Genomic DNA, 27,444 nt, shown 5'->3' on the forward strand with positions numbered 1-27,444 from the left:
AAGGGAAAATTAGTTATATTGACGGTTAATACATGGGCTACAAGAGGGAAGGAAGAGTGGGAATACAGAAGAGAGATAGAGGAAGACTAGGCTGAGCGGTTAAGCCAGGTGCCCCGGACAGCCAAAGCACAGGTAGGTGTTACATACATAAGTTACATGACAAACTCCACTGCAGATCTGTGTTATAATAGAGCAATAGATATAAAGAACCTATATTTTGTTAAATTGACTGACATAATGCTGTCTCTTGGTAAAAATATACCAATTTGTCTCCATGGAGTGGTTATTGTTTTTAAGGCTCAAAATTACCTTGAAAAATGTGCATTCTTACAGATCTGGCTTGCATTTTGATGTCACCTACTTGTTCTATAAATATTGCTAAGTTTAATGCCAGTCTACAGTACATTTCAGGAAAAGCAATAACATCTCCATGTACATGTACATGCCACTACAAAAATTTCAGTTTCAATTAACTCAATACTCAATAAAAATAATGATACCACAATGAATCTAAAACATGCTCCTTTTTAGAAATAGAATATAATTTTCATACACAAACCAATAATACTTTCTTTATTTTACCAAGAGGTCTTATACTAGTTCTGATAAAGCTCAAAATTACACTAAAACTGTTCAGCAAGGCTTAAATGTTGTCCTGTTAATGTGATTTTTTGCAGATACCTGCTCAAATGAGTATCAAGTTTCAGTATTTATTTTAGTATCGATTAGTACCTCATTTTTGATAACCCTATCTATTTACTGATCAGAAATAATACAAGCTTTTAGCCATAGCAATTTCACAGAAACAGTAGCCAAAATTCTTCCTCCAAAGTCTGAACTCTGCTACAAACCACATGCTTTTACTGACAGAGGATTGGCTGTAGACCTCTCCATTAAAAAGACCCAAGCTGATCATTGACCATTAGAAATGACTGAATCTCAATCTTATTTCAAATTTAATTAATTGCACAGCCTTAGTCCTGAACGTACCCTCCAAATAAATGCAATAATCTTATATTCCTTTCACTATGCAGCTAACCAACTTCAGTCCTAGAAGCTATTGTTTTTTTGCCTCCCTTAAACTGATTCACTCCTCAGTGCTTTTGCAGAGTCCTTGACTTACACCAACAAAAGTTTGTCAAAAGTATTGAAAATCAGATACTAATCAATACTAAAACTAGTATAGAAACTAGATACTGATTTGAGCAGGTATCGGTATTAAAAAGTCACATATACACCCATGGACCACTATTCAACCTACTTGGACAACTGAGGGATTGCACAGATATAAGGCCACATGGTAATATAAAAGAAAGTACTATGATTTAATGTTGAAAACCACTTTCTATTGTCTAAATAAAGAGTGTTTTTATTATCATCGTGCTAACGGAATCAGTATTGAGTATTAAATCTATTCCTTAGTATCGAATCGAGTTTGAAATTTTAATGTGACGACACTCATCAGCAGTCACGTTTTCCATACCTATCTAAAGTTATACATGTGAAATGCCAAAGCTCATGAGTCCAAAAGAAGTAAACCTGGATAACACAGAATATATGTTACATTCCTCACATACCTACACATACATGTTCAAACAATATTTAACCATAAAAATGAGTGGTATAGTGGTTCAGTTATGTTTCAAATATTTTTAGAGGTAATAGAGGTGGGCAGATTATTGAAAAATCTATATCATGAATGCTGTTTTGATAAAAAATTTATAATTGAGTATATAGTAGGGTGAAGCATGATTTTTTTTCAGCTTTGTTATTTATGTCTCAAAAAAAGAGATACATTTTTGTAAATTACCGTACACCTACCCCTATATTGACTCTTAGTAATTGACTCATGTGAGCGTTAAGCCATGTTAGAATGTTGTTACCTCATCAAAAACATACCTGGAGTTGTGTTTTGTTTCATTCACACGTGTTTGAATAATTGTTTTTATTAGTCTGTCTATATTCCCAAAACTCAAAATGCCCTGTTCCTCTTTGTGATATCATGAGGCGGTAGCTCCCTTTTACCCTTTGTTCAGTAGTGAAGGTGTGAAGTTGTATGGAGTTTAAAAACACAATGGAGCACTACCTGTATTACAACATGACATCACAAGATGGACCAGAGTGTTTTCCGTTTGAGAGAAGAACTCAGCCTAAATATGCTGAAGGTTTGTGTTAAACATGAAAGAAAACACAACTCCAGACATTTTTTCCGATGAGGAAACAAGTGTAATATGGGCCTTTAAGTATCATATTTCCAGAACAGTCATAACAAAACCACAAACTAGAAAGTCTTGGAGAAATGACGCACAACATGATTTAAGAAACTGTGGTTGTTGAGTCAGTCCTAGTCCCCCTCAGTGAAACCACCCCTGCACTTTAATTACTCATATCATCATCGCTTATTCATTGGTCATATCTCAATATCAACCAACTTTGCCCAATACAAGAAACATAGTGTTCTCAGCTGTAATACAGGTAATTTAAATTTTTTTCGTAAGATAAATCTATAATACCAGAATGCATACATGCAAGAGGTGTTTGGGACTGAACAATAGATAGATATATAATAGGGATATTTCTTCTTTTTCAGGGAAGAAATGAGTTTCAGTTCACACCACATATTCAAAAATGTCCTGGAGAAAACCTCTGGTCTAACTAGATCAATCAGTTATTGAATTAGTGAATTAATATAATGTGATTAATGTGTATGTGATTTAAAGGGAAATGTACTGTGACATTTTAAAGTAACTATCAGTGTGTTAAAGTCATCATTTTTTGTATTTTTAACTTCATGAGATAGTTGCTCATATTTTATGAATAAAATAAATTTAATAAATACACATGGGCAGCAGGTTTTATACAGAGATGGAGTTGAGATGTGTTTCAGGATGTTTCTGCAGCTCGTTACATACCCTATATAATTCCAGAATTTAGTATTAAACCTATGACTGTGATAAATCTTGCATGCCAGCGGCATGCATGCTTGTATTGTCCTCAGTATCTTGCATGTGTTGTTGTAGACATGAATAACCGCTCCATCGCGTGGTGGCTGAGACAGATCGGACTCCCTCAGTACACCAAGAACTTGGAGGGCGAATTCTATGGTCTGGAGGTGAGCTGGTTAGCACTGACAGTTCCATCCCCCAGTACTACTACACTGGATAGAATAGAAGGTATACAGATATAATCCGCCATTCAGGAGTATGCCTTAGTAACAACTTAACCACAATGCTTTCCAACAGTAGTCATGTGAAGGCTTTGAAGATTTTTCTGCTTCCATCCAGGAGTTTTTATACTGCCTTTAGGGGATTTAAAACTGAAACTTACATCTGTCAATCTTAATTGTTTAAGTTTCAGGTTACTGGTGTCATTCTCAGTGTCTGCTGTTAAGTAACTGGGCTCTATTAGTATTAGCATAACCAGAATGACCAGGATGTTTTGTCTCGATCTGGGTCTAAAAGAGGTGGAAGATATATTGACAAATGAATATTATAATATAAAAATATCCATTACTATGGTGATATCATAGGCATTTTCAGGCATTTGTGTTGCTTTTGATAGTCTCTGTTTTCAAGACCCCATTTGTTAAAACACATTTTTATTTCTGAAATGTTACCATTGTGTTTTTGTTTTTTTTTTGTTTTTTTTAATCCACATCCAAACATGACATTCTTTCCTCTATAGCCCTGTCCTCTTACCACACATGTACCTGACCTGAGCAGACTGCTTATGTTTCCTAGTATTGTTCACACAGGGCTTACTGAATGTGACAGAGGAGGAGCTGAGAGGAGCAGGTGTCGAGGACCCCAGCCACAGAGAGACCATCCTGAAGGAGCTGGAGAGGCACAGGCACAGAGTGGACCCACACTCTGGTACAAAACAATACCATTGATACAAATTCTGATTTTTAGGATCACTACAGCTGATCGGTGAAAAAAATGTAAAACTGCAAGTCCAATGGCAAAAACTGCATTAATTTAAATATTTTTATGTCCGTACAGGTAAATGTCCCCGTGTGTCTATGGGGTTTTATTCTGTCTAAAACCTGTTAAGTTTAGATCTGTTCTAGATGTTCTGAAATGTATGGGATTCTTGTTTGTTTAGCCATTGTTTAGCCAAAAAATTACAAAAAGTTTCTTTAAATAAAAAAAAAGGCATAGTATTACCTAATAGATAAGTGCATTATAAACTGTAAACCTATTACAAGTACTTTTATTGTCCCACAGGAGACCATGTGAAGAGAAGGGTCAGCCGAAAACATTCACTAGGATCATCCATGGACCTGGTCAGACTACATTATTTGAATTACTACTGCTTCTACTACTACTACTACTGCTACTGCTACTACTACCGCTACTACATTGTGTCAGATTTATTTGTATACATTTGTGAGATGAGGTAGGGTTAAGTATACGGATTGCATCTATGACAGATTTGCCTGCCACTTCCACACAGCAACTAATCTCACATCTCGTGGGGCTGCCAGAAATGTGGTCATGACTAATGCCTCTTTTGGAGAAGGCAAAGAAAAAAAGATAGAGACGCATTTCCATTGCTGCTAAAACAAGGCTGGTCATGCAATCTGAATGTGAAGATGAAAGTTTAAAGAGCTGTGTCAGTATGTACCTTCAGAATCGGGTGGTCTAGAGAATGAAGTGACCTGCCATCAGCATGAAGAGTATCAGGATGTTCTGGATATGTATGGCTCTTCCATCATAGCACACAGCAGGAGCGCCTGTTTGTAGAAGCAATTAGATTACAAAAAAATACAACAAAAAAAGATTTTGTGCATTATTTAATGTTTAATCCTTGAAATGACTTCAATTTCAAATTATAAATCAGATGTTACATCCCAACAGTTACTTTTACTTGAGAAGAACTTTTCCCAAATACTTTTTTACTCTTAGTTAATTAATTTCATGGACATTACTCTTGCAATTTTTCTCTACTCTACCAACTTCTGTAGTTACCTAAATAGCCTGTACAAACTTTTAAGTTAACTTGTTTACCTAAGGGATGCAATATCTCTTAAGATAGACACAATTAATTATAATTTTGGTTGACTAAAACTCCATCGACTCTTAACTTTACTGATTTCATAGTCTTGCTCCTACACTACTCTTAGGACCTCCCCTTTCATAAGCACCCACTGTCACCACACTGCACTTACTCCATATCTAGCAGCAGCTGTTTATGTCTGTGTCCCTGCCACTTCCACCAGGTGAAGCCACGGAAGGACCTGTTTCGCCAGAGCGTCCTGACCCACCTCCAGCGTGCCGACAAGAAGCACCGCCTCTCAGCCTCCTGCTCGCAGCTCCAGCCCCTGACCAAGGATCACAAGGACCTGAAAGAGGAGAGTAAACACAGGTATGACCCCTCACGAACCCCAGTGAACAGCAGGGTTACCGCAGCTCCCCTGTATTTGCCGCCCTGGAAACCTGCTCTAGAGTAGAGGGACAAATGAAACACTTTCTTCAAACACTCCACACATGTTTGGTTTATTATTAACTTCAGGTTCATAAAGTCTTATCACACATTTGCAGTTGGGCTAAGTTTATGGGGGAGTTTGTTCCAGTGTTGGAGAAGACATCTACTAAAAGATTTTCTTCACAAGCCATATCAAAAATGCACTGATATCAGAACTGGCTTTATTTACACATGACTCAGGTTTGGCAAAATGCAGGTAAATACCCGGGTCAGGTTGCAAGTGTGAATGGAGCAATAGAGAAGACTGCTATAGTTTAATTACTCACAAATCCCGATAATCTATTAATTGGCATACTTCTTTTATACACCCTACTATGGAGTAGTGTTATCACAATACAATAATAAGCAAAAGGCTTGAGACGCTAGATAACCGTTTCACCCACTACAGCTTGTCATTCACAATTAAAGTCATCCTTTGGGTTTGTCCAGGTTAAAAACTACTTTAGCAATGGTGCAGTGTACCTGTACGACTGGTGGTACATGAGCTCCTTCAGGGGGTACCTGGCCTAATTTACCAGCTTTCCTGTTTATAACTACAGTGGAAATGATGCAGTCAACCTTTTGACCTGGTTTAGCCTTAGATTAGACCTGGAATCGACTTGATAATGATGGTACTTGATGTGAAAACAAAAAACAAAAAAAGCAAGCAATTTGTCCAAAAAAAGTAATCTCTGCAAGGACTGATGGCGTATGAATTATACTTTTGATTTAAGTGTGCACCATGTAACTTTTCTGGTGGATGGCCCATAACCGACAGAGTGTACAAGTGGATGGCATTAAGTAGCCTATATTTCTATATTGAGACATGAAGTGATACCACAGGGCCAAGTTACAGGTGCTCAAATGTGTGGAGAAGCCAAGTTACAATAAGTATGCGTGTTTTTCAATGCATTCTTAGCAATAAAAACACTGGTAACTGAATAGATATAAGATATAAGTACCATACCATACTGTACTATGACATCCAGTAACATTCATGAAGACAAGAAGATGGAGAATCCGCTCCAGCTGGAAGTATAAAAAGTGCACCTAGAGTTGAAAATGTTCCATATAGTTGACCGTTGCTTTATATCAACAGCCTTTTGACCGTTGCTTTATATTAACAGCCTTTTGAACATTTGAAATAGATGTGCAATCTCCTCTCCGAACCAGCACTTTAGGTTCTATGGCAGGCATACCCAAAGTCCGGCCCAGGGGCCAATTGCGGCCCGTGTACAAATTTCCACTGGCCCTCAGCATCTGGAATAAAAATAATTATATGTGGCCCGTCAGCACTGTTGACCAGTGTAAAATACACATGTTCAAGCTCACTGACTTTATCGTCAACTGGATAAAGACAAGTTTAAAGAAATTCAAACCTTTGCTAAGAAAATGCTGAGTTTGTTTGGTTATATTTGTGTGCGAAGACATTCTTGGTTATGAACTTTAACAAGAACTGTGTGAGGACAAATCTAACTGACTCTCACCTGTGTGACACTTTGCACATCAAAACCACTGTCTTTGAGCCAGACCTGGTTTATTTACTACAGTCCAGATCTCAGTTTCACCCTTCACATTAGTGCAGGACAGTTACTTGTTAGACTTCTGAGGTGAATAAATCCTAAAATCTCAGTGAATTTATTTTATTGTGATTATCAAAACCACAGTTTAAATGTTTACTTTTTTACACTCATTTTGTTTTTGAAAGGTGAAAGCCATTTGCAATAAAAAGAAAAAAAAAAAAAATAAATAATTAATTTGCAGTTAATATTAATGGGTCAAAGAATGATCAGACCGAATGGTCGGCCCCCAGACACTTTCACCTCACTAAATCTGGCCCTCTTTGTAAAAACTTTGGACACCCCTGTTCTACGGTATATACAATTTTATAGCACTACCATCACCCGCCTGACTGAAGCCGGGTGATGTGTGAGCTCGCCAGGCGTCGGTATCCGAGGAATGCCGGGCGGATGGCGGATAGCGGGCTGGAGCACCGGGGCCTGGGGCGGGGAATAGCGGGGAGCGACTTGTGTGAACTCGCCTCAGTGCAGCGAGGAGGAGGAGAGAGGACATGGAGGAGAGGCTGAAGCAACACACGGGACCAGGGAGGGACCAGCCGTTGCGAACTATAGCCAACTTTTGAGCTGTTTTTTCGGGGTCTAAAAACAAAAATGGACGCGTCGTCGTTTAAAAGCTGCGAGTGGCGGTAAAAAGGTAAGATCACTACTCGCGAGTGCTTTTCTGAGGAATGCTTTTCAATTCGGCGCGAGATTTGGAAAGTTTTACGCATTTCTAATTGTTCAAATTCGTTTATACAACGTCTCTGGATAGTTTTGTAACATCTATTGCCACTGTGCTTCAAATTATACGTAGTTAGCTTGTTATTTACGGCTAATTATTATGATAAACTACGTAAACTAATTGGTAACTCACCTGTTGCTCAATATGCGGCTTGGCATGTCTCGCGAGACTTGATGTGTAAACTTTACTATTAAACCGATTTTCTAACAGACTAGTTTGTATCAATTAGTAATACAAAACAGTTGTGGCTGATTTTGTAATGGTTTTAGTCGGATGAACTGATCAGTCTAGTTGTTATATCGGCAAGTAGGTACCTGTTGTTTTATCTGAATCGCAGTGACAAACGTTGACTCAAACTTGTGATAAACAATTAGGGCAACATTTCTTTTAGTCTTAAATCCAGTCACAAGATGCTGCTAGAGCAATGTACGTTGGTTGAGTCATGTTTGCTTTCACAGAGCTGTCCCAGGTGTTTGCTGCAGGCTGGAACAGAGAGGACAACGCCCCTCTTGTCAGTAGGGAAAAAAATGTAGGGAAAGATTGGACTAGGGTTGTCAAAACTATTGAAATCAGATACTAATTGATACTAAAACTAGTATCAAAACTAGATACTCATTTGAGCAGGCATCAATACTAAACAAGCCACATTCACAGGACAGAAATGAATCTTCCCTCAATAGCTTTAGAATGATCTTGAGCTGCATCTGAACAATTATAAGACACATAGACCTAGTCTACGCCCATGGACCACTATGGAACCTGCCTGGACGATTGAGGGATTACACAGATAAGACCACATGGTAATACAAAAGAAAGTACAATAATTACATGTTGAAAATTACATTCTGTTGTCTAAATGGTGTTTTTAATTATCATTGTGGTATCTGTATTGAATATGGAAACTATGTCTGAAATTATATTATCATGTCAACACTAGCACTAAGAAGAAAGAAACAAAAGTAGTAGGCGTCAAGAAGACTGAATAAAAGTGGATAATAATAAAATTGTAAGTAATACTATTATAATTATGATGTTGCCTAATTGTATGGAATTTGAACACATCTATTATAATATGTGTGTAATTAAAAGGTAGGCTAACATCACAGTTATAGGCTTAATCTAGAGCAGTGGATTCCAAAATTTTCACCCCAAGTACTACCTATACGCACTACTACCATCAAGTCTACAATAAATGTACTAAACCAATTGTGAACCAGGCCAGGTCCAAAAATTGTTTCAAAATAGGACCACTGATGGTCGCTGAGTTTGAGAAACAGAGTAAGAGACAGAGAGAGACTAGAGCGTGGTACTGGTAATTAATAAATAAATAAATAATGTAATTAGCCAGATGCTACCAAAGAGAAAAAAAAAAGAGTAGTTTTGTATTGTTACAGTTTTGGCACAGGCCTACTGCTTGTTAGAGTCATATGTTTGATCAGTACAGTGGGCTGTATTCATGCTTTGAGTTTAGGGACAAAGCGGCCCTCACAGCTCCTCTGAACAGATCGCTCCAGGCTACCATATGTGACTTCTCTCACTGTAGCCCTGCGAGGGAAAGTCTGCAAATAACAAAGATTTACTGTAGAGAATGTGCAGTAACATTATTTGCTGTTGTGTGATTGAATAACGTGTGTTGAAACTTGAGAGCGTATTTGCAGCAGCAGGAAGTTGACATACCAACTTGGAGACATTTGCTTTTTGAGGTTAAAGGCCCTGTACCCAAATTTTCTCATGTAATTTAGCAAAATATTGTCATTGCTCCAGTACAGATATATTGTATGAGCAGCTCTTGAGATCAAAATAAGTCTACTGTGCTCACTGTCTGCATTTAATTAGAAAACATTTTATTGCCCAATAATCAGGAGTGGGTTACCATGCTACCTCAATTCCAATGAAGACACTGTGTAAAAAAACAAAAAAAACAAAACAAAACAGAATACTATGATTTGCAAATCCTTTTCAACCTCTATTGAACTGAATAAACTACAAAGACATGATATTTAATGTTCAAACTGATAAAAGTTATTGTTTTTATGCAAATATTCACTCATTTTCCATTTGATGCCTGCAACACATTCCGATAAAGCTGGGTCTTTGTCGTTTATTCAGTTCAATCTAAGTTGAAAAGGATTTGCAAATTATTGTATTCTGTATTTTTTCAACTTTTACACAGTGTCCCAACATTATTGGAATTGGGGTTGTAGTTGTTGTTACTTTACTGTCCATTCTTGTGAAAAATGCTTATAAATTCATCGCAGTGGATGATTAGGATGCTCAGAATTTATCACGGTAAAGCTAAGAGCAACTAGCATACTAACACATACTTTCTGATTATTGGACAATAAAACGGTTTCTAATTAGACACAGACAGCACACATTGGACATATTTTGACTTCAAGAACTGCTTATGTAATGTATCTGTACAGGGGCAAGACAAGTTTTACTCAAATACATGGGGAAAAAATGGGTACAGTGCCTTTAATAATTGCCATTTGAAACAAACCTCACACGCTTTTACTGATAAAGGCTTGCCTGTGAACCTCTTCATTTCAAAAGCATTAAGGGAATAGATGACTGAAGCTCGATTAAAATTCAATTAATTGGACACCCCTATATCTGTTCATGTTTTTGCTGTTGCCTGGTTGCATATCCCCTGTTTGCAGAGGCAGGAAGGTGAACACGGTGAGGAAGGAAGGAGGACGTGCTATTAAAAATCTTTCCACAGTGCTATGTCCTTCACAGTGACCTTGCATTCTGACCAGCAGCAGTAGTAGCTTGTGCTGCTCCCAGGGGCCCGCTGTACTACCTCCCAATCAGCTCTGTTTTTTTTGTTTTGCAGCAAGAGGAGGAGTGTGGCCACATACCTCAGCCAGTTCAAGGTACGGGCCTAAGCACACTGCTTTGGGTCACACATGCTGTCCACAGATTTTACAAGTGTACAAACAACATAAGCTAGCGGAGGAGGAATTTGGGAAATGCTCAGGGCATGTTGGTGACTAGTTTAGGAAGGGTAAATGCTACAACGTGACGGATGGTCTGTTGCAACTGGTCATTCGAAGTAAAGATAAAGAAGATAAAGTTTCGTTTTTTAAGTTAGGAAACAGGTTATGGTTAAGGCTAGGCTTAGGGAAAAGGTTATGGATTGGTTAAGTTTGGGAACAGGATTATGTTAAGTTGAGGAAAATTGTTAAGCTTAGGGTTAGGAATATGCTTTGGGTTAGTTAATATGTTGGCAGAAGTATCTTTAAAAACAAATCTCACTTACACATGAAATAAAACATACCAAAAGTCCAAAACTATTACATTTTAGGCCTGTTTATAGCTACAGATGCTAACACATTACCATGGCAACCAGAGCTACGTGATCACCCAATTTAGCACTAACCTTTCAGGATATTTTTTCATAGGGTTAAAGATGCACTATGCAACTTTTCTGGTGGCTTTATCTTATCTGTTTCCATGTAAACGGGTGACTCCCCCAGGCCAAGTTACAAAATATTTAATTGCGATTTTTGCTTTAATAGAAGGATTCTGCTCAAAGTTCACATTTTAAACAGGTTGACACGATGAGTAAATATGAACTGACAAACTAATACAAGAATCACATTTCAAAACTACAGGGTTAGTTATTTTTATGCAGAATACGACAGGATTTTGTTGTTTGGAGAGGAAATTATGGTACTTACACAAATTGCGGTCTTTGTGATTTGATAATTGTATCTATTCAAATTGCATTTCAGGTTGATGGTGATTAATCTTGCAACTCTACTATATACGTTTTTAAGGTATTTTCGAGCAATATAAACGCCCGTAATTGAATAAATCCAAAATTGATAAGTTTAAAGTCATACTGTGGAACTTTCCAGACAAAGCAATAACATTTCCATGTAGACAAGCATGTGATGGACCCCCCACAATAAAAGTTACCTAATGTACCTTTAAAATCTGGTTTAGTCTACTTGAGCACTTAAAGGTACACTAACGTGTCTCCATGGAGATGGTATTGCTTTGCCTAAAGTTTTACACAGTATTGAAGTAAAGTTAGCTATCTCCATGGAGATAAGCTGGTGATGCCATTGGTCACAGGTGAGCAGGTGACCGCGTTTACAGTAATATACCTGTTTATATATGTTATTTTTAAACAATAAAAACACCCACAGTTACATAAATGCCAGATTAGGTCAATTTAATACCATATTGTGTAACATTTCAGGTAACAAAACTTCTCCCAGGACACAAACCATCAACCCTCGATTAGGAAAGTTACACAGTGCATCTTAAATATACCTATTCCTCTCTGGCTTTAGTTTAGACTTAGTTGAGATCTGGTACAGTCTTCTTTAGCCCTGGTTTGGGCCTAGTTTAGACCTAATTCAGTCTTTTGTGCTGGAATGGTTTAGATCGGTTATATGTCTGGTCTTCTGTAGTCTTGTTTCAGACCTAGTTTAGGTCTAATTTAGAGTGTTTGTACCTGTTATGATCCAATTAAATATGTTGTAGAGCAGAAGTGGGCAATTGTGTTTTTTCCTGAGGGCCATATTTTAATCCATGTGGCAGAGTGTTGAATCGATGTGATCACTGGTATAACAAATGCTCTATAGCAAATTTGTGTAATATATAGGCTATTTTTACACTAGTGACTGTAGTAGTTATTATTTAAAAAAAACTTGCAGGGAGTCCAAGGGCCAGAAAGTCCCCAGGGGACACATTTATAAAACATTGTTTCAAAGTCTATTTGAAAGAGTGCGTATGGGAAAAAAACAAACATCATGTATGAACCCCCCTGTATATACCGGTAAATTGTAATTTGCAAGTGTGAGGGGCATTGCTTCTCATTGTCACAAATAGCAAGTGTCGGGTATTAAGTGTCACCAATGAGTTGGGTGCTTTCCCCACTTCTCTAAACCTTGTAGATTGCGTTCAGCAGCTCTCGACAGCATGGAGGTGCACATGTTTCACTTTCAGGTTGTTTTTTTTAAATAAATATTACCTTTGACAACCATGTACACACTTTTCAGAGCTCGTTTTGTGCGTACAGAGGCTTTATAAATAAGGCCCAGGTCTGTTTTAGATTGATCTTCTTTAGCCTTGGTTTAATCTTATTTTAGCCCTGCAGACTAGGTGTAGTACAAATGTAGTCTTCTTAAATCCTAGTTTAATCCAGATTTAAGACTGTTTTTTTTCCCTGTTTAATCTTGACTTTCTTTAGACATTTAAGTTATCCTGGTTTAGTCTCTTTTGACACAGGGTTGGATCTGGTGTAGTCCTGAGGTATATCTAATTTTGTCTCCTTTTATCCTGTTTAGGCTTGTTTTTTCACTGTAAAATAAATCTGTCCAAATTATAGTCAATTACCAGTTGTGCCAGTTGCTAGAATTTCGCTGTATATAAAGTAAGGTGACAAAGCTATTTACATGAATTCTTCAAAATGTTAAGTTTCAAAATATAGAAAAAGATTTAGGGTCAACAACTATCCTCATTTTAAAGGGCCTATTGCACTATGTTTGATCTGTTATAATCTGGGTGCATATTTAGACTGTGTTCTTCTATTAAACAGAAAACACTCCCCCTTGTGGTGTCATTAAGTGGTAATACAGGAAATGCTCCACTGTGTTTTTAAACTCTATACACCTTCACTATAATCATTTAGATAATTTCAGCACTGGATTTGCCTAATTCTGAAGTTACAGCTATTGTTTTAGCCTCATTGAAACTGCCTTCACTCCTCGGTGTGTCAGCAGATATTGGAGACTTTCTATTGCCAATCTCAACTGTACAAAAGGTTAAACTAAAGTATTCAAAAATAAAAGCAACAACTTAAGGTTTTTCAAGAGTATTGATAAGTAAAGCTGTTCAATAGCTGTCAACCTTAAAACTACCACTACATGACATCACGAGGTGGAAGAGAGCATTTTGATTTTGTGGATGCAGACCGCTTAATAATGCAGGATTACTCAAACATGTGTGAAAGAAACAAAACCCTGTTCTAGGTATGTTTTTGAGAAGGTGACAACATTATAACATGGCTAAAAGCTCACAGGAGTCAGTTTTGCTTAATATAGGACCTTGAACAGAAAAACATACCAGTTGATTAGTAACTTTACCCCTGGTTTATAAATGATTAGATGCTTAGATTACACTCAACATGAATATATAGATTCCCTCTGATATTTAACAGTAGTATTTTGTTACTTTTGATAGGTGTTCCACGGCGGGCGTAGGGAGATGGACGCTTTGAAGAAGGAGCTGGAGGAGGAGCTGAAACTGAGCACAGACGACGTGAGGAGTCATGCCTGGTACCACGGGGCCCTCAGCAGAGAGGTACTGGCACCAGTACTGCACAGCACACAGCCAGTCACTGTTATGGAAGGGGACAGAGGCTAACACAAAGCTGGGTGTGGGTTATTGCGCTATGGAGTAAATGTTACATGCTTTATTTATATTTGTGTGCTTTGTGATATGGTCATTATTTTATACATTACTTATCCATTTAAGCTCAGTTTGATAACTTCATGTTTAGGCCCTTGTTTGGTTTTCAAAAATATTAGAGATATACAAATACATAGTATATATTTTTTGTATTTTTTTGCACACAAAAACTTGAAGTGGGCTTGCATGTCCACAAACCTGACTCTTATTTGGCCTGGAGGAGGGCCTTCTCATGCTTGGTTCCATGGAAATGTTGTTCCTTTGGATCTTCCACAGTAAGGCATAAAACATATCTATCTCGATGGAGAATGTTCCGAAGAATGATTTGAACATTTCTATGGAATCATGCAGGTGACATTCCATCTCAGAAAGTTACATACTGTGCCTTTAAAGTAACATCATATTAGACTATCCTCTTTTTTTCAATATGGAGCTTATTACCTACTCAGGATGGTTGAAATGGCTATCATTTACCAGTAATTAGAAATATAGGTTGACCCCTTATTTAAATTTTAAATATTAATATGATCTGTGCTGCCTCAGATTCTATTAAGTACATAAATTGAAAGAACTTATAAAAAGTAACAAATGTAGTATACGTATTTTGAGTCATTGAAGGACAATGTAATAGTTCATGTTGTGCTCTTGTACCAGGCGTCCGAGGCTCTGCTGGAGAGAGACGGGGACTTTCTGGTGCGTGAGTCTAGCTCTGCTGAGGGGGACTATGTTCTAAGCTGCTTCTGGAAAGATGACCCCATGCACTTTAAAATCATACGGGTAGTACTGCGGCCCAAAAAGGTATGTTCCCTTATGGTGACGAGTTCAAACAATAGCTGTCCTGTTGGAGTGTTTTTATGATACATTTTTCTCTATATATAATTTTGTCACTTTACCACATAAAAATGATACTTTGATTTGTCATGATTGACAATTGGTTGTTTTCAGATTCTAGTATATGATGATGTCATACTCTGGGGCATGGGAGCACGAGACAGATTTTCCTATTGATTACATTGTACTTGTCATTTAGTAACTAAAATCCAAGAACTATTATTATTATTAGTATTAGAATTAGTGTCAGTATTTGTCTTCAACTCTTGTCCTTGAACACCACAGGGTTACTCGCGGGAGCTGTTCCAATTTGAGGAGGACCGTTTTGATAGTGTTCCGGCTCTGATCCGGTTCTATGTTGGGGGGCGGCAACCAATATCCAAGGCCTCTGGAGCTGTCATCTTCCACCCAATTGCACGCACTCTCCCCCTACGTGTCATCAGCGAGCGACAGGAGGAGAGTAAAAACAAGTGCAAGAGAATGCCCAACTCAGACCGGGTCAAACGCCGAAGTTTCAGCACAATACATGGTGATATGCTGCAGGTGACCAACCCTCTGCTCAGGTCAGGACAAATCACTGATCTTAACTCCTACTCGAGTAATATTTTTATTGAACTAACAATACTCTTATTTGAGTAAAAGTTATGGTTACTCTTCTCATTGTGAGTAAGTGATAAAAGCTTTATGTTGATAATATGAAATGATCTGAACATTTGCGTTTCCTGCACCTCTCCTTCAGATCATTTTGGTGCCTGTCTTTCTCCTGTTTAATTTGCTTTGTAATTTGTATGAATAAAAGTTGGCTGAACCGTTATCATGGGATTGATACCTAGTCCAGCCAATTTCCTAGATGGCACCAAAATCCATTCCCAGTAATGGTATTGGCGCAACTCGTTAAAACAGAATGACTAGCCTGACAGCACCATTTTTCAATAGAAAGAGAATGGGAGCCAGAGTGACCATCACTTCCTATTTGTAGCGCGGCGGCTAGCGGATTAGTCTTGTTCTTACATATGTGCATGTGTTTTTCTGTGCAGAAGTGGGAGTCACCCGACTAATCTGGAGAACGTGGGCTGTTCAGCATCACTACAATCTGCACAGTCCGACAGTAACCTCCGTACAGGTAAAAGAAAGACCACTAGTTCTAAAGCTGGGCCTGTAACCACTTGTTTTCATGACTGTTTGCCTCCGTCCACATACATTGTAAGAGCAGCTCTATAGGGTCAAAATAAACCTCTTTGTCTCATTGTAAAGTGTTTGTATCATCCGTGAAGCAGCGATTTTGAGCATACTATTTGGTATTACCTTGACGGGAAAACTCAGCTCTGGTGTCTGAAAGCAGTGAAAAGAGCTTATGAACTCATCGTGGTAAATTATTAGGATGCTAGGAATGAAGTCAGAAATACATGCAAACAATGAAAATTAACTGGCTCAGTTCTTTTGCATTTTAAAGATCAGGTACAGCACCTTTAATACTTGAACATTTAAAAAGAACATTTTTCACCAGTGCATTGTATAAGCCACGATTATGCAGTTTTTTATCAATCAGAAACCCAGAAAACAAACCCAGTGCTGAAAGCAGATCGTCTGCGTGTTGGTGGTCTAAAAACATGTTTCCAAATACTTCATGCATGTGAATACTAGTGATGTGTCAAAGCTTTTGTGAGAGCTAACATCTTCACATTTCAAATAACTTCAGGCTAGTGGCTATAAATTGGCAGTAATGATTGCAAAATTGACATCATACTTAGGCCTGTTATGAATTTTGAACAAATTGTGAAGTGATATTGTTGCAGAAAATATGGACAAACAATAATATTGAAAAACATTTGTAGGGTTGTAGTTCTTTATAGAGATATCAAAAGTATAAAAAATCTGATACTAATTTATACTAAAACTAATATCTAAACTAGATACGCATTTGAACAGGTATCGATACTCCAAAAGATCACACAGAATTTGAGATTTCCTGAACAGTTTTAGTATGATTTTGAGCTTTATCAGAGCTAGTATAAGACTTTGCGTTAAGATAAAGAACTATTATTTTGTGTATGAAGATTACATTCTGTTACAAAAAAAGGATGTTTTATTTTCATTGTGGTATCGTAATCGGTTTTGAGTATGGAGTGAAGTCCTTAGTATCAAAATCAAGTTAGAAATTTTTGTGTCTTGACAACAGTAGTCCTGTAGTTCTTTATTTGATTAATCGGACAATTGTGTCTTAGTGAGCCAAAATTTGTATTAGTTTGCTAATTTATTTTATTTCGATGATAAGGATTTATATGGAACAACAGCAAAGTAGTCTTGTGAGTGCAGTTTGGGTCAGATACATAGAGATAGAGTAATTGTTTTGATAGCTTTTGCCATGCTCCCTTTTTAGTTGACTAATCAATTGGTTGGACATGTCTTTAGTCGAATAAGAATTTCTTTAGTCAACCACAGCCCTGCTAATTTATGCCACAGACACAAGAGCCCCACTCCCCCCCAAAAAATAAAAAATTAAAACAAATGGTGCAATGAAACACTTTAGTAGTCAATTTATATCTATAATGAGGCATAGGAATTATTTATTCAACCCAGGCCTAATCACACTGGTCATAAATGTGTGTGTGGTGAATGTGATTCCACTGTCTGTGTCATGTGTCCAGGAGTCCCACAGAAGGTCGAGAGTAGAGTACCTCCTCCCCTCTCTCCAGTGTTCCGCACCGGGAGTGAGCCTCTGCTGAGCCCTCGAGCAGGACACTCACGGCCCTGTCTTCCAGGTTAACCATTCATATCACTACACGCCGCTTCAGAGGCTTGCACGGCTAACAGTAAGGAGGGTTTGAATAGGGCCCGGGAGAGATTGCTAGATTACTTAAGCGCGCATGGATGACTTGGCATGTTTTTAATGATGGAGCAACATTATAACATGGTAGAAAGCTGCAAAAATTACCCCCATCTTTAATTTTTCTGGGCTACTTTACTCCATGTTGAAGTAAGTACTTTGCAACAAATCCCTTTACACTAGGGTTGAACAATTTTGGAAAGATATCGAATTATGATTTGTCTCACAAGCTTGCGATTGGATTTTAGATTTTAGTTTTAATTGAAGGAATCTTTTCAAAGTTCATCTTTTAAACACGCCCAGGAGTATTTGAGAGAAGACAGAAATCTGAACTGCTAAACTAATATGAGAATCTCATGCATTTCAGAACATGTTTGTAGAGGTCTAAAGTTAAATTGCAAGATTAACAGGTTTTAGACAGAATAAGGATAAGGCAGGATATTTAGTTTTTTTTTCCAGAGGAAATCATGTACTTAAAGAGGACACATGTAAAATTGTCATAAGCTTGGCTGAAGTTGTCTTTTGATTGGTTCCTGGATGTTTGAGTAATCCTGTATTGTGCTGCATTTGGGGCTTTTGTGCTCAGAAAGTGTTTGATGTTGTCACCTAACCCCTGTTCCCACCCACTGTACCTACTCTGTACTTACTTGTGATTATTCAAAAACTTCTGACTCCGGGTTCAAAATGATCAGCCCAATTTCAACATTAAAAACATGTAAATGAAATCCACTTTTTGTTACGGTGAAATACCACTATGCAGGTATCCATAGCAGGTTCTGATAGCATGGCCCGGCAGAGTGGTATTTTGTTGTAATGTTACAGCAATGTCGGCTCCCATTGGGCTCCTCCGTTTTACATATCAATATTTATTAAAAATGTCCAAATTAGAACATAATGATGCATGGGTGTCATAGATTAAAACTATATACTAACAGTATAGCTTCTTTAATATGAATACACAATAAAGCATAATATATCCTATTTAAATAACTACAGTCGCTGAGATATTGTAAAAAAAATAAATAAAAGGAAGATAATGCGCCAGTCTGACATGAGTATCCCCTGTGTCTCTGCTGCAGGTGGAGGAGTGACTCTAAGAGGCTCCGACGGACAGTTACACCAACGAGCTCCACCTAAGCCCCTGCGCATCTCCACCATGTTCCCCAACGCTGTGCCCCCTCCCCCATCCAACACAGACAGAGATCCCTCCTCACTCTATGATGAGCTCATCATACGGGTACTCTGACCCACTCTTCATTTGGTCAACTCAGACATTTTCATCATAGTTTTTGTCAGGGTCATATTTTTGTTGATTGAAATTAACTAAAGTATTCATGAAAACTAGAACTAAAATTACATACATTTTTATCAACTGAAAGTACATTTAGTTTTGTCGGATAATTAAAGGTCCTGTACCCGATTTTTTTACCCATGTATTTGGGCAAAAAAAACATTGTATAAGCAGCTCTTGAGGTCAAAGCCTGCTGTCTGTATCGAATAATAAAGCATTTTATTCAATCATTAGGATATGCATGTTAGCATGCACGTTTTTGTTAGCTTTCAAAAATCCACACTAATCTCTGAGAGCTGTGAAAAGCACATATAAATTAATTCTGGTGAATAATTATGATAGTCAGAATGCAAAAGGTATGTGAGGAATAACTATGGACTGTTTTTTCAGTTTTTTAAGACAAAAAAATCAGATACACTGCCTTTTTAACGAAAAAATTGAATAAAAGGAATGAGGGAAGACAGTAGAGTGTTCGTCCGCTGATTTGAAGGTTGGCGGTTCGAGTCCCACTCTTGACATAAACAGTCAACACAAGTCTCTCTTAACAAGAGAGAGATCAGTATCTTCAAAACTCAGCTGCGAAGCAAGAACCTTGCATAAACAGGAGGGCCCACATTACACCTATTCTGAAAGGGCTTCACTGGCTCCCTGTTTTGTTTCATGTCCACTTTAAAATTATTGTTTGCCCTTTCAGGCCCTACATGAACAGGCCCCTGTGTATATAGAAGATGTGATTAAATCTTATTACTTGACTCAGGGCAGAAGAATCTGCTGATGGTCCTTTGAGCAAGTTTTAAAACCCAAGGAGGCCGCTCCTTTAAAGCTGTTGCCCCTCAACTCTGGAATGAATTGCCAATTTCCCTTCATTCTTTGGACTCTCTGGTTGCCTTTAAAAAGCACCTACAGACTTACCTCTTCAAGCAAGTATTTTAACCGTATTGATATATAGACTGTATTTTTGCTGCACACTTCTTTTGATGACATTTTCACTGTGAAGCACTTAGTGACATTATGTCTGTGAAAAGTGCTATATAAATAAACTTTCATGGATTTTGTCGACTAAATCAGCATTACATTTTCACTCGCTAAAAAAAATGACTTGCTAAATCTTTACACAATATTTACATACAATTATAATCTTTTATAAAGTAACCCCACTTGACCCTAGGACAAGATGGTCATACAGATAGTCTAGTTAGACATTAAGGCTGTGCAGGTAGAGGTGTAACAAAGAAATACTGTTGTTAAAATATATTTTGTTCTTAAACAACATGCATCGCAAAATCGTGATAGTATTGTATCGTGAGTCATGCATCCTGTATTGAATCATGAGGGACCGTAGGTTGCAGGTTTGGTGATAAATGTAATGTTCATCCATGTATAATAAGAGGAGTAGGTTTAGTCTTTCAAGCTCTTTTATTGAACTTACTGATTTAAGATGATGATTTCTGACCTCCTGTCCTGTTGCTGTGTGCAGGTGCCCATGCGGCGTAAAGGACATGTAGACCGTCTGCGAGCAGAGGAGAAGTGGCAGAGCCGAGCCCGCCTCACAGAGACCTCCTTCGGCTTCCTGGAGGCTCAGAAGAACGAGGAGTGTGCTCTACTGCTCAGGACAGAAGACAACAGCTGGACATTTGAACGGCCACAAGTGGGTTAAACCAAAATATGCACATAGATGTACAACTATAGATCTTATAGTCACTGTCCTTTACATTTATTTATTGTATTACTACATTCACTAGTATCTGTTAAAAGGTATTTTTTTCTGTGACTGGCAACATCAAATAGACCCTTATCTTTTAAATGCATTTTTATTGACAAATTTTAATATATCCATTTACAGGTTTCATAAATGCATTGAATATTGCTTTACTTATTGAACATGTGTGTTTAAAAGTGATATCACAAACTTAGTTATGTGGCCATTTAGTGTAAAGGAGTCTACAATTGGATTAGTTATGATGATACTCCATCATGCATATATGACTCTATGCAATGTAAAATCGAGAATATTTACATGAACTACATTTGTATTCAGAATAATGACTTTAATTTGAGCAATTTTGGTAGCAGTATTTAACATTTTGCATGTGTTTATCCAGGTGGAGAGCACCTCCTGTTTCCGGCTGGCGGAGTTCCAGCCCACCCTGTTACCAGAGAACAACAGACCTCTGGACCCCACAGTCCTCATGTCTCTGAAAGAACTGTTCAACCGCTACGACGCTAACACCACGGCTCTGCACATGCTCAGTGTGGACTGCCAGGTACACTGCTATGCTAACACAACCGCTACATCAGTAACACACCGGCTACATCGGTAACACCACTGCTACAATGCTAACACCACGGCTCTGCACATGCTTAGAGTTGACTACCTGGTACACCGCTAGGCTAATCCAGCCACAAAAGCCCTAACCCAGACCATTGCTCTGCAATCTATATAATCTGTGACATCGACACATGACATTTTCTGCTTCTTGATTGCTGTGTTGCTTTGTTTGCAGGTAGCCCGTATTATTGGGGTGACTGAGGAGCAGAGGAGGCAGATGGGTGTGGCCTCAGGGTTGGAGCTGGTCACACTGCCACACGGACGCCAGCTGCGCCAGGACCTGTTAGAGAGGTGCGCTACTGTTTGCTACAATGCTAATTTTATATTTTGTTTGTGTCCATAATATGATGAGGACAACTGTGGACCTTCATGACTGTAAAAGTATCTTGAAAAAAATTCTGATTCACAATATATTTTGTAAAGAAGTGTTCTCAGTTTCTCCTCTGTACGGAAGCAATTGTAACCAGGAACATCTCTTGTGTTAAAGCACAGATACACTCTTACCAGACTCTTAGAGCACTAAAGCTTTTAAATATCATGAAGCATTTATCTGTTAGCATTGTGTTGACCATAGCCATGCTGCTAATTTGTTTATTCAAAATGTTTCACTGCATTCTGCTACTAGCAGCGGACGACACCTAATTCTTAATTTAATTTTATTTATTTTTTTAATCTAGATTATTTTAAGATATGTGATAAGAAACATCAATACAATTTGCTATGTTAAATATTTTTGGTTTTTTTTGTAAAAACCCAGCCTGAATTATAACTTTAAACTGTCCTCTTCTCTGTTTGTCCTGGCATAGGCACCATTTGATTGCTATGTGCATGGCTGTGGACATTCTTGGCTGTACTAGCACTGTGAGCCAGAGGGCAGCAGTCATACATAAGTTTATCATATTGGCCCAGGCTCTGAAGGATCACGCCCACAACCTCTTCTCCTTCTCTGCGGTCATAAAGGCCCTGGAGATGCCTCAGGTACGGGACAGCAGCAGGGCTTCTCAAGCTGCAAGGTGCAACACAGGCTTTTTTCTGTCTTAGTTATAGCTCTGGCTTAGTCTTGGTTTAGTCTTAATTCATTAAATGCTCTATGTATATATCACACTTTAAAATGTGTTATTGCGTGTGTGAGCAGATCATGCGTCTGGAGATGACATGGAGAGCCCTCCGGAGGAACCACACAGACACTGCAGTGCTGTACGAAAAGAAACTTAAGCCCTTCATGAGTGCACTCAATGATGGAGACGGTGAGTATTGCTACTTTAAAGTACTAAGGAACTTTTCTGGTGGAGATTCCATCAGCATTTGAATGCATTGTCTGGATTGAAATGTCATTGGTTTCCTGGAATGTTCCATGGTATGGCATTAAACTTATCTTCACAGAGACAAGCAGGTGAGGGCAAGTTAGGATCTGCCAAGTCAGAATGCATGTAAGAATGCATGTTTTTCCATGGCATTCTTTTAGCAACAGAAATAAGATAGAAGTGTAATGCCATACTGTGGAACATTCCCAACAAAGCAATAACATTTTCATGAGATGAGCAGATGTCAAACCTCCCACCAAGGCACAGACACACCCATTTTGTCTGTGAGCACATACAGAGACTGAAGCTCAAACTTCGGATTTAGAAATTCTATTTCTAACCGGGAGGAGGCCCCGAGGAAGACCCAGGACACGCTGGAGGGACTATGTCTCTCGGCTGGCCTGGGAACACCCCGTCCTCCAGCTCTTCCCACCGGAGGAGCTGGAGGACGTGTCCGGGGTGAGGGAAGTCTGGGAGTCCCTGCTTAGACTGCTGCCCCTGCGACCTGGCCCCGGATAAGCGGAAGAAAATGGATGGATGGATGGATTTCTAACCGGCCTTGTGACACTTGTTATCTCTTTTATTTAAGTGTGATCTAAAAATGATAAAAACAATTCACTCTTTATGCCACAGAAAGCTAAAAAACAAGTAAGTGAACAAGTATTGATTTCCCTGTTTTATGTGCCCTGTAGACTCAGTGTTGGAGGGCCCCATCGCAGTGCCTCACCTGCTCCCTCTGCTCATGGCCATGGAGGGTGAGGACCCCGTGGAGAACAGTGAGCACGGGTGTCAGACCCTGTATGACCTCCTCCAATCAGCTCGCAGCTCCGCTCTCCACGCCAATGACTACCAGCAGCATGCACAGGCACTACTCACAGGTAGGGCTGGGAATCCTCAGCCTCAATCCAATTTGATACACAATACCGTACAGTATAGAGTATATTGATACAGCACTCTGCTTAAAAAGTATTGATAACAATATTTGTTATTATTGATATTTTGTCACATCTGTTTTCACAAGTACACATAAGCACCAACCATAATGTAAAGACACAAATAATCTTGGTACTTAAACTATTAACTGTATCTGTGATTATAAGTGGAAGACCCTATGACAATGCAACTGCTTACCTAATGTAACTAATGGTGGCTATCATTGTCTTTTTGTCTGCATAGAATTATTATTTTTTTATTATTATTATTTACCTAGACACTTTGGTTAGTATTAATTTTTCAAGCTAAAGTTTTTACATTGTACTTTGCATGAGATATCCATGGGTCCATGTAAAACAAATCATCCTGTCTTTTGAATAGTGACAAGCTTTCAAAATACCTAAAATTAATCTGAAACCCATTAATGTGTTGACTATAATTTATTTACTTAACTATAGTTAATGTAGTTTATATGCGTCATATAATTTCTGCCTATGTATATTTTCTCTTCCTTATGGCACTGATATTTTCCCAAGAACGTTTTATAGTTTAGCAATAGATACTGCAGACATGAGATCCAAAATTTTATGTAAAAATTCCAACCAAACTCTCTAGTTAGCACTGTATAATCCGCCAACAATGACATCACCCTTCATTTGGCCCTAGGGCTGCAATAATTAACTGTAATAATCAGAACTAGGCAACTATGAAAATATCCATAGTCGTATTTTGACCTTTGTAATCGTTATCTGGATGATACAGACTCCATTATAAAAGACATGGCAAAAACCTTTCATAACAAAGCAAAAGACGAAGTTCAAATGTGTCAACCGAACAAATCGTTGTAAGAGTGAAGACGTTTTGCTGTTCATCCAAGCCGTTCATCCAAGCCACTTCTTCAGAACTGAAGAAGCAGCTTGGATGAGCAGCGAAACATCTTCACTCCTACAACGATTTGTCTGGTTGACAGATTTTAACTTCATCTTTTGCTATGGATCAGACCTGGACGACTGAGGGTTTACACAGATATCTTTCATAACAAAGGCGATATTAAATGGCAATGTCCAAAAATAATTAACTAATTAAAATTTCTTTTTTTCACCAACAAGGCACTTCATTTGTCGCCTTCAGTCAACAGTCAACAGTTAACAGTCAACAGTTAACATTTTATACAACAAATCTCAGTGTACAGCAGAAATAATCTTTTAACCAGTCGACGAATCTAAAAAATAACTACTCACAAGTTAATTACTAAAATAACCATAGCACCCTCTTGTCCTCACATTCACTGCTGTGTCCCTTGTCAGGCTGGGAGCCGGTGCCTGAGCTGCTCGAGGCCTTCCGCACAGAGTTTGCCCTGCGCCTGCTCTGGGGCCAGTCCGGAGCCGCCGCGGACCGGACCACTCGCTACGAAAAGTTCAACAAGATCCTGTGTGTGCTGTCCGACAAACTGGAACCTGTGGAGCTGCCGTCAGAGGGCGATGTGGCCAACTGCGACTGACACGGACTCACTGTGCTGTTGTTGTGTCCTCAGGCAAGACACTACACCAGCCTTTTCCCTGATGTCTGTATACGATGGTGTTGAGTGAGAGAGTGCCCGAGTGTGAATGGGTGAATGGTTGGTATTACGTGTTTCTTGTCAGTCTAAATACAGTAAGTGCCTGTGCCCTCAAAGGTAACTAATACTACATGCAGAACAAGTCCAAGTTTCAAGATGAAAAAAAAAGAAAATAATAGGCCACATTCATATTTTAGAGTTTGATGTTATAATTTCAGATGGAGGGCAGGGACCTATATAACTCTATGGGAGATTTACTGTTTGGAAAGAAAGAAAAGTTATGATCCACTGATGATCCATAATATCATGGTTTAAATTTCCCTTTAACTAAGAACAATCACTTTCAACAATCACTGAAGCTATTTTGAAGAAAAAATGGTGTTTATTTTGTTGATTTGTGCTGACAGAGATGACATTTAACTTGCGTCAGTTTCAGGTAAAGAATACCTTCCTTATTTGAAAATGATATCTTATGAATGATGATATCTTTAAATCAGGAGGGTAATTTTTTACTCCTCCATCTATATTAAATATTATTGGCCAATAGAATGTTGTGATGTCATCTGAAACCTAGGACAACCCTGCAAGCCTTAGTGCCTCATGGAATAGTGCCTTATTCCATGTACACAGTGAAAGATTGGACCCTGTTTGTGTACTGTTCACAAGTGACTTCACTGTCAACAGACACTGTTTTAAGTGCAATGTTTGTTTGTTGTTGTTAATCTAAACATTCTGTATAGACCTTTTAAAATGCTGTCAAAATGGAGGCAAATAGATGTGACTGGAGGCAGATTAAGCAGATATTATGATGTAATGTTTTAATGATAAACTGACATCAGGCCTTGATATAAAAAATAATAAACAACACATTTGAATTTCCAGGATAGAAATGCCAGTTAGCGTCTGTTAATAAGAGAAAAAAAAATCTATTTTCAAGAGCCAAATCCGTGTTTGAGTTTCACACAAAAAATAATTTATGGTAAATTGTGTAATATATATCTACTACAGTAAAAAAAAAAAAAAGATGTGGTCTGGCAACACACAAGTATTTGTCCAGTAAATTCTAAAAATCATTGTTTATCCTTAAAATGGTCATAATCATAATCTCAAATTAAATAAATAACTTTTTAACACAATTATAAATGTCTCTAAATCGGGCTCTGATACCACTCTTATGTAGCATTTGTCACCCACATAGAGTTTTCATATCCTATGATATTCTGCGGTTAACTTCCAGTTTCATTGAAATCACGTTATGTTTCACTTCACTTTTGCCGTCAGTTGTCTCCATTTTCGGAATTTAAATGTTATTTTTTTGTTTACAAATCTTTAAAGGGTCTATATTTCTTAAAGTGCATGTGACAGGTTAGACTACTCATTTCACTAAACCATAGTTAACATCATTTAAGATTTGACTAAAAATCTTGCATAGTTTTTATTTATTTTCTTTATGAAGTTTATCATTTTATTTCTAGTTGGACAGCAGATATGACATACGCAGATCTTAAACAAGGGTCAAAACTTATACAAATTACACAATAGTGACACAATACACAATAGTGACTAACACAAATACATGACCACACTTGTATTTTGTTAAATGAAGTTTAAACTGTCAGAAAAATGCCTTCCATGTTCCTAAGTTGTCTCAGCATTTTGGATGGAATTTGTGCTAAAGTAGTCTGTTTAAGAATTTACCACTACTTAGTGTACTTTTCAAGTTTTTTGCACAAACTGTGACTTAACCGATGTAAAACTATGATCAATATTTACCACAGGTTCTATCCCACTATATATAAAACATTAAAACCTGTCATATGCATTTTAAGTGTTGTATAGTTTTGTTTTTTTACCAACTTGTCTTTTGTCCCTTATCTGTACTAGCCACACCTGTACTACGGTCTACTGGACTTTGACTGCATTTTTAGACAATGATAAACACTCCCCTGCATGTTCCTTTTTAAGGATGTCTACCAAGTTTACCTGAATGTGTCAATACAATGAACTTTCTTATGTTTTTAAAGTTTTATTTGAAATTTCAAATCCAGCCTAAACCTTAAACCTCCCACTACTGAACTACTGCTGTGAAAGACTCATGTGCCTTTTAGTCTTAAGTAAATGTGATTTTATTTTGTAAATGTTTTGTTTTGTGGTTTTCATTCATAAAACACAAAC

General features: G+C 38.0%; 1 protein-coding gene across 4 annotated transcripts; it reads left to right on the forward strand.

Moving 5' to 3' along the window:
* Positions 1-38: 38 nt before the first annotated feature.
* Positions 39-27,426, forward strand: sh2d3a (SH2 domain containing 3A). Of its 4 annotated transcripts, none has more exons than XM_055224875.1 (19): positions 39-132; positions 3,021-3,112; positions 3,755-3,872; positions 4,227-4,285; positions 5,222-5,367; positions 10,607-10,646; positions 13,969-14,088; positions 14,851-14,994; positions 15,313-15,590; positions 16,065-16,150; positions 17,676-17,789; positions 18,934-19,091; positions 20,623-20,793; positions 21,248-21,409; positions 21,650-21,765; positions 22,281-22,452; positions 22,610-22,721; positions 23,471-23,656; positions 25,019-27,426. In XM_055224875.1, the coding sequence occupies exons 2-19, from the start codon at positions 3,023-3,025 to the stop codon at positions 25,210-25,212; spliced, it is 2,466 nt and encodes an 821-aa protein (XP_055080850.1). In that variant the 5' UTR covers positions 39-132; positions 3,021-3,022; the 3' UTR covers positions 25,213-27,426. The 4 variants fall into 4 exon arrangements, with proteins under 4 accessions (XP_055080850.1, XP_055080874.1, XP_055080948.1 ...); XM_055224899.1 differs by having other exon boundaries at positions 5,228-5,367; XM_033969227.2 differs by lacking the exons at positions 39-132; positions 3,021-3,112; positions 3,755-3,872; positions 4,227-4,285; positions 5,222-5,367 and adding an exon at positions 7,505-7,680.
* The last annotated feature ends 18 nt before the right edge of the window (positions 27,427-27,444 follow it).

This window comes from Periophthalmus magnuspinnatus, chromosome 1, assembly GCF_009829125.3.
Source record: "Periophthalmus magnuspinnatus isolate fPerMag1 chromosome 1, fPerMag1.2.pri, whole genome shotgun sequence".
Lineage (NCBI taxonomy): Eukaryota > Metazoa > Chordata > Actinopteri > Gobiiformes > Gobiidae > Periophthalmus > Periophthalmus magnuspinnatus.